General features: G+C 29.7%; 2 protein-coding genes across 10 annotated transcripts in view; one reads left to right on the forward strand and one right to left on the reverse strand.

Moving 5' to 3' along the window:
* Positions 1-169: 169 nt before the first annotated feature.
* LOC117176291 (protein anon-73B1) lies at positions 170-4400 on the reverse strand. Of its 6 annotated transcripts, XM_033366479.1 has the most exons (4): positions 4080-4215; positions 3760-4009; positions 495-675; positions 170-407 (listed from the first exon to the last, which is right to left on the reverse strand). In XM_033366479.1, the coding sequence occupies exons 3-4, from the start codon at positions 663-665 to the stop codon at positions 309-311; spliced, it is 270 nt and encodes an 89-aa protein (XP_033222370.1). In that variant the 5' UTR covers positions 666-675; positions 3760-4009; positions 4080-4215; the 3' UTR covers positions 170-308. The 6 variants fall into 6 exon arrangements, with proteins under 6 accessions (XP_033222370.1, XP_033222372.1, XP_033222374.1 ...); XM_033366481.1 differs by lacking the exons at positions 3760-4009; positions 4080-4215 and adding an exon at positions 4237-4400; XM_033366483.1 differs by lacking the exon at positions 3760-4009 and having other exon boundaries at positions 4080-4210.
* A 374-nt stretch (positions 4401-4774) lies between these two features.
* LOC117177560 (protein piccolo) overlaps positions 4775-8185 on the forward strand; it is a 147660-nt gene continuing 144249 nt past the window's right edge. For all 4 annotated transcript variants that reach the window (XM_033368372.1, XM_033368374.1, XM_033368373.1 and 1 more), the window contains exon 1: positions 4775-4988. The gene's annotated coding sequence lies outside the window, so the exon portion shown is untranslated. The remainder of the gene's footprint in view (positions 4989-8185) is intronic.

Here is an 8185-nt window from a genome sequence, read left to right on the forward strand (position 1 = left end):
ACTGCCACCATTATGTCTTAACCAAGATGTACGCATCGTCCTCAGACTTTAGTGACAAAAAGATAGAATGAGATACATTTTCTCCATCATCAATATTCAAAATGATTCAAAGAGAAAGGATCTCTATCTTTTTACTTCCAACCGGATTCTTTCCTCATTTCAATTTTAATAACGAGATAGGTGACATTTATTACAAAAAGAAATACAAAATATCTAAAAACGTACAAAATAAATTACGAGTATTGTACAGTGGAATGTAATGATCAGTCATATTATTAAATATTGTCGTAATGAAGTTTTAAAATAATTTAACGTCTTTTCTTTTTCTCCTGTTTTCTGGGTCGATGAGGCCTTCTGGGAGTAACTTGTGGACTATTTTCGGAACATTCAACATCGCTCTGATCATCCTGTTAAAATAATTTGTAATGTTTAATTATAAAAGTAAATAATAAATTTATATTTGAATATTAAAACAAAATAAGACACTTTAATACCTTTAGAGTAGCAACTCCATCAGAAGATCCCGATGGATAAAATGCTAAAGATGCTAAGCATACCACTTGGAAAATAGCTGCGATATATAATCCATATCTTATAAATTGTTCAAATGTTGTTTCCTCATCGGGGAGCAAAAGACGCTTTAATTGTGGATCTGCGTCTGCCATCCCTAAAATACTAGAACGCACGTGGAGTTTAAAATTTACGTAATCATTTAAATTCTTATTTAAATTTTTATTTAAATTAAACGTGTGATTAAATTATTTTCCAAATTATTAAAACTTAAAAAAGATTTACAAACTAAAAATACCATTTTAAATGTTCAAATTTTTAGGTACAAGATTTGTTAATAGTAGCTCTTAAATTCTTTATTTTGCTTTAAAATAATCCTTATCAATATTGTTGTAGGTACATAACTTTTCTACAAAAATGGTCTTTAGATTTTAAAAACAATAATGCTATTCTACTTATGGTAAAAAATACATTTATTTAATTGAAAATTAGTTGTTCTTTATTGGTTAAAAATTGAACTTTTTTAGTTGAAAATTCAACTATTTTGTGAAAAATGATTATTTTTTTATTTTTCTGTTTGAAGATTAAACATTTCAGTTTAAAATAGATTACTGTGGTAGAAATTCGTTTTTTTGTTGTATATTAATTTTTTCAACTGAAACTACAATGTTTGCTTGAAACGCTATCTTTTTTAGTTGAAATATAATTTATTTTGCTAAAAATTCCTGTTTTTCGGGTTGAAATTTCAATTATTTTGGTAAAAAATAAAAAATTGGTTAATAAGTTCTTATTTTTTGTTCAAAATTCAGCTGTTTCGTTGAAAATTCATATATTTGAGTAGAAATTGCATTTCTTCTGCTTAAAAATTCATTTCTTTGGCTGGAAAATTTAACTAGTCCATATTTTGTTGAGAATTCATCTTTTGGTTTTTTTATTTTTAAACAGGCCCAATAATCTGAACGAGATTAAGAACCTTTTTAACAATTTTAGGTTATGTTAGCGTTTTTACCAATTTTTGCAAGCACAAATTTCGCATTTTTCAAACGTTTTTCTTCAAAAATTGAAATTTGTATTAAAAAATCACTAGATTTCAAACAATATTAACAATTTTAGGTTAACAATCTTTTAAGAATTTTGAATGCTATAGGTGTTTTTCATCGGAAATTAGCAGTTTTAATCTAACAAAATCATTAGATTACCAAGAATATTTACAATATTTAATAAATAACACGTTGATACTGATATTTTAAAAAAAATAAAATAGTGTCATAGAATTTTTCAAGAATTAAAAATGAATTTTGTTTATTCAAAATGTTATTCTTCCGTCTTTATGTGTAAATTATCAAAATTCCTATTTATTTATCGAAATTTTAACAATTTTGTGAAAAAGTTTTCCTTTTTTTTTGGTGAAAATTCGTCTTTGGCTTGGAAATCCAACAACTTGATACAAGTTTATTTTTTTATTGAAAATTTTTTCAATTTGAAAATTCAAATTCTGTTGAAAATTCATCTTTTTGTTGTAAAAAATCAATATCTTTCTGTAGAAATTTCACCCTTTTTTAAAATGCAACTAGTTGGCTAAAAATGAATCTGTTTTGCTTGAAAATTCAATTTTTTGTATCAAAGTTCGTAGTTTCGGCTCAAAAATTCAACAATCTAGTAGAAAATTTAACAACCTGATTGCAAACTAGTCTATTTAGTTTAAAATTACTTTTTTGGGAGAAAATCGAATTTTTTTGTTGAAAATGGAAGATATGTAGTTGAAAATTATTCTTTTTTTGGGAAAAACAAATTTTTTTCCAAAAAATGTATGGATTTTGTTGAAAATTAGTCATGTTTGGGAGAAAATAAATTATTTTTTGCTTAAAAATTTTTGTATTTTGTTGGTAATTCCTCTGATTCATCTTCTTTGTTCAAAATTAAACTATTGGCTTAAAAAATATCTGTATTTTTTTCCAATTCATTTTTTCAAAGTTAAATCTATCTATTTCAAATTTTATTTCAACTTTTTTTGTTGAAAATCAATCTTTTAAAGTTGAAAATTCAACTTCTTGTTTGAAAGTAAAATTACTTCCTTAAAATATCTTTTTTTTTGTGAAGATTTATAAATTTCCTAGAAAATTAATTTTTTTCGGTTATAAATTAATTTTTTCAACTGAAAAATGCAACTATTTTGTAGAAATTTTTTTTTGTTAATTCCAAATTAATTCTCTGAAATAAAAAATGAGCCACACCATTTTTAGTTAAAAATTGATATTTTTTTGGTCTAAAAATTGTATTATTTAGTATTCATTGTATTCATTTAATTTGTAGAAAACTCAAGAATTTTTTTATAATATCGTCCTTTTAATTGAAAATAAATTCTTTTCAATGAAAATTTTACTATCCCATTTTTAGTTGAAAATTAATCTTTTTTCGTTTGAAAATTCTGTTATTTTTTTTTTTTTAGAAAATTCAAGTTTTGTAGAAAATTCTTCTTTTTAATTGAAAATTTTTTTAAATGGAAATTTCATTTTAAAAAGTCTACTATTTAGTTAATTTTTTAATAAAATTCAACTACTATTTGGTTTAAATTTCATGTATGACTTTGTTGGTAAAGATTTATAATTTTCGATGAAAATGTTTTTTTTCGGTTACAAATTAATGTTTTTAACTGAAAATTTAACTATTTTCTTGAAAAATCATAATCTTGGGTGAAAAATTCAAGAATTTGTAAGAAATTTACTCTCTTCTAAAAAATTCGTCTCCAATTGAAAATTCTTTTAAATAAAACTTTAATTTCTCGATTTTTAGTTCAAAATTTGTCTTTGTCAGTTTAAAAGTTCTACTACTTAAAGTTAAATTTATTTCATAAATTTTAACCATTTATTTAAAATGTATGTTTTTTGTAAAAAATTCCTCCTTTTTGGATAAAATCAATTTTTTTTTTAGTTGAGATTTCAAATGTTTTTTTTTTGGTAAATTGTATTTCTGGTTACATTAAACGATTTTTTTTTATCGTGAAAATTACTATTTTCAGGTGGAACATTCAACGATTTTGTAAAAAATTGATATTCCATTTTTTGTTGAAGAATTTATAATTTTAAATTATATAATTTGTTGATAATTCACCTTGTTTGGTAGACACTTAATCACTCTTTTTTTCTAAATTGTAGCAAAATAGTTGTGATTTTCTACTTTCAGAATAAAGAGAACATTGAAGATGAAATAAAAAATGGCGGAGTTATGAACTAATATACATGAACCTACCAAAAAACGGTTCAGCAGTCTTTTGTCATGCAGGAGAGAACAAGTTTAAAAACCTACTTTTCCTTTAAAAGAATAAAAATTCCAGGACGATCAAAATTCAATAACTTCTCCAGGTTTTCCAGGACGCTAACCCTGGTTTACCTATCTCCAGGCCTCGTTTATTCTACTTTCTCGTTTTTTTTTTTTCAGACGATATTCCCACATGAATCGGCTACATTCTTTTATTTTTTGTCCTTTGTATTCGAGCCAGCTTGAATAATGGACATTCACGATTATAAAAATCAAATCAGAGATCCAAGATCAAAACTGGGCCACTCTACCTTTCACCCCGATTGTTAGAATCAGTAGATATTACAATCCAGCTGCGACTTTATCAAATATATAACTATCTAGTTTTAATCAATAATCTAAACAAGTGGCAGAGAGTTCCATTTCACACGAAGTTGCGCTTTCTGAAAACAACCCACCCCTACCAACCTGATTGTTTTTATGATCGACTGTCCAGAAAAATGAATGAAAATATCTTGAAATCTTTCTATTATCCGCTAAAATCCAATCAATGGAAAATTCCTCAATTATGCAAAAAACTACAAGCTTTTTTCTAGTTCTTCCAGCTTTTGCGCACAATTTTAACGAGGTTATGTACTGAAGGTGGCAACAAATTTATAGTTCTGCTCTCTGCGTCAGATGGCGCTAGGATAGAGAAATTATTTCAAATTTCGCGCCACTTCAATAAGAAATTTCTGATAATTTTTCTTCGAATCGTAATAAAAAGAAATGAAAAACCATCGAAATAAATCCCAAATGGTTTATAATATATAATTTATAGAACGAAATCTGGGAAATTGGTCTCATGATTGAAACAAGTCGAATAAAAGTGAGACCTGTGAAAGGTAATTTTGAATTTCCCGCGCGGTCAGCAGACCGGAAGCGAATGGGTTCGAGGCGTTGGAGCTTTGGAGTCCGTGGCTGTGAACCTTTGTTTTGTAGAGAAGAATGGCTGCCATCTTTAGTTTTCGATGGATGTTTTCCAAAGATCTCGTGAATTCTTATTATTATTGCGGTATTTAATAACGTAATTTTACCCAAAAAAGTGCAATAACGTAGTCCGCGATGTAATGAGTTAATTAACGAGAATAATCTAAGCTGCCCTGGTGCCAGTTTGTTAAAAAAATGCTTGTGTTTACATCCAAGTTTGAAGCGAGCTTCTGTATTCCTGTCATATTAAGGTAAGAGACGCTTTAAACCACAAATTAGTGCCTGGAAAATCGGGATTAATCCTTTTTTCGAAACTTAACCTCCAAAAAGTGATCCAGACTTGGCAAAGCTCCTTCGAATCGCAAGATCGGCTTTTCCAAACGGTCACTCACTTCTGCCGCTAATTTGCAACAATATTTGCATTTTGCAAAGAGGTGGGTTTCATTTTAAACAATTTAGACATTTTTCAAAGAAAGGGGAAAGTTAGGTTATTCTCCTGAAATTGTTCGAACCTAACCAAGTAAACTCAAAGTGTGGGAGGAAAAAATGGAAGTAAAACGCAATTGATCATTTCGGAGTTGATGTGAAGTGAAAATGCGTTTGTTGTCAAAATTTGCAGTAAATATTGCTCGTTGCTGATTTTATTTCAAAGTGGTGGCAGCAATGCCAAATGCGAGGGCAGGTCAACCACTTCGAACACACACAAGTCTGCCAAAGTTACACTTTCAACTCTTCCACCTAGAGATTTCTACCAGGTCTCTAAATCCTCAACTCCGTCTCTCTTGGAGCTTTTCCCGTGTCATTTTTCAATAAATCTTTTGAAATTTTGAGTTTAAGGACTTTTGAGTTTCATTTCGAAAAGTGACAGCTCGAGTGATTTTTCCGAATTTAAACCGTGTTCAAATCTTGTTCCCTTCAGTGTTATAATTTTAGAATCGTGTTCATATTAATCAAATAAATTGTAATGTTCTCATCAATTCTGATTAGACTCTGAACGTCAAATCTGCAGTCGAATCAGAGCTCTCCTAACATAAATTTAATAACAGAAGTCTAAAAGATATTAGTGTTTATGTGACTTTATGACCTCTTGGAACGATATTCGGCGATTGTAGATATTGCCATCATGTGAAATGTTATATTACAAAATCCTGCAAATTTCTAGTAAATACTAAATAATAAAACAGTAAAATCATGAGTAAACTATTATTTGCGAAAATTTCCAAGTCAATTTTTCGCCTCATTTTGTTGAAAATGTATATATACATTTGATTGATTTTTCTCGTGGATATTAATGTGTTCCTCCTGTGACAAGATAATTTGTGATCTGTTTTAAAATAACCGGCCGGTAATTACATTTATGGCCTCTAACCTCATCAGAAAAGACAGAAAAGTGACTACATCTTGGCCGAGAATCGTGGTTCGGCGGGAATATAAAAATTCAGCCAGGCGGCGCTCGTTTCGCCATTCGACGGCCATTTTGTGATATCCCCCTAAACCCCTTTTTGCCCCTTTTCCAGTGACCGTGGTTCCTTTCCCCACTCCGCCCCCTACCGGAATCTCGCGTGTTTATCCGTCTCTCTTTTTCCAACATTCTCTCTCTCTCTCTCTCTTCTGCTCTCTAGTCTCTACATCTGTATTTTGTCTCTCTTTCTCTCTCACTCAGTGCTCCTCTTTACATATTTCGATGCTAAATTCCTGCATACGTCTCCACTTCGCTTTCCCTCCTCGCTTTGCGTTTCAAACAACCTGGAACCTGCGCCAGAACGTTCTCCCGATTCTCAACAAATTCATCGATTTTTACTGACGGATAGAATATGAAGGATTTTAAATTTCAAATGAAAGAGTACGCCAGGCTCTCTGATCGATTCGTTATCAATGGAACTCATCGGCAGGGGTCTTGTGACCTTTGATACATTTTTTTGCCTCTTAGTTTCACTGAAAAGTTTTTATCTAGTGGTTCTTTTTTTTTTTTAGTTCAGATGAGAGATGAGCTCTATTTTTTAGAGATTAACTCGTATGATTATCGATCTTTCCGGTAAAATTTGCATGTCACAGTTATGGGGAAATTCCTGCAGAAAATCGTATAAAATTTACAAAATGGAATGATATTTTGGTCAGTGAAATGAAACCATCTCACATTGAGAAATCAATAGAGAAAATTGTCAGCTTCCGCTCTCTAGTTTTCGTTTATAACTTACACTGAAAAAAATGGTATAGCTGTTGTAGCTAGAAATATATTGCTGGAGAGATATAACTGAATGTGCAATAAAGTTTAGGTAGAACTGCAAACTAGATAGCTAAGATATATAAACCGTCTCTCTTCTGCAGACAGAAAATTTGGGAGATAATTCTATCATTATTTGCTAAACATTCTAGCAGTCATGATCAAGCAGAATATTTCCTATTATTAGTTTGCTCGTACAGCTAAAATTTCTAACCTAAAATAATTGTAGCATCAGTTTTAGACCTGTAAATTGAAATTCATTTGAAAAATATATCACATTGCTCGTGTCGTGTGGCTTTCGAGAGTTAAAAAATGAATAATATATACAGCAATGTAACGACAATGATGGAACCAAATATGGAAATAAGAGATTTTTTGATTAGCTGTAACATCCAGAATTTTATTAACGGCATGTGATACTTAAAAAATTGTCGATTTTACCAGTTTTAGGTTCCCCCAACTTTTTTCTAGAATAATAAATATTTTGTCTTAAAAAATTTGGGAAATGATAACGAACATGCTAACGGACATCCCCACGCACTTTTTTTGTATTTTTTTATCAAAAAATTTTTGATATTGTTAATAACGTGCGTGTATATTTCGAGGTTATGTATGTTACAATTCACCCAAGCGTTACTTTCAAACTACACAATATTTTTAGCCGAAAACTTTGGACTTATAAATAAACATAGTAACTAATCTCCCGGAATTAACCTTGTTTGCAGGCAATCAAAAAAGTTTATTTCATAAATAATTTCCAGATTATCGGAAAGGCAGAGATGAAAAACGACGTAACCTCAAAATAAAAATATGCATAAAATTTTTATTTAGCACACTAATTTTTTTTGTTATTATCCCTCAAAAAAGAGTCCGGGGACGTCCATTATGATATTTTATAGCTTCTACGAAGTCAGTTTTAAAAATTTTTCATTTTTGTGGAAAAAAAGCCGGAGAAACTGTGAGTATCTTATGCCCTTAAAGCCTTCATAGGAAAGTGAGTATTCTTTTATCAGTGCGCGTATAACCTCAAAAAATCTTCGTTTACAACTTTTTTCGATACACCATATTGTACATATTGATATGTATTGATTATAACTAACTGTTTTCAGTTTAAGATTTTTAATAATTAAGGGCATGCGACACAGTGGGATTCCTACATTACCAACCTCTTTTTTCCATTGAACAAAATTTTTTTGTGAACCATAGAACTTTTTTGGTAAATGA

The sequence above is a fragment of the Belonocnema kinseyi genome, chromosome 7 (genome assembly GCF_010883055.1).
Source record: "Belonocnema kinseyi isolate 2016_QV_RU_SX_M_011 chromosome 7, B_treatae_v1, whole genome shotgun sequence".
In the NCBI taxonomy this organism is placed as follows: domain Eukaryota; kingdom Metazoa; phylum Arthropoda; class Insecta; order Hymenoptera; family Cynipidae; genus Belonocnema; species Belonocnema kinseyi.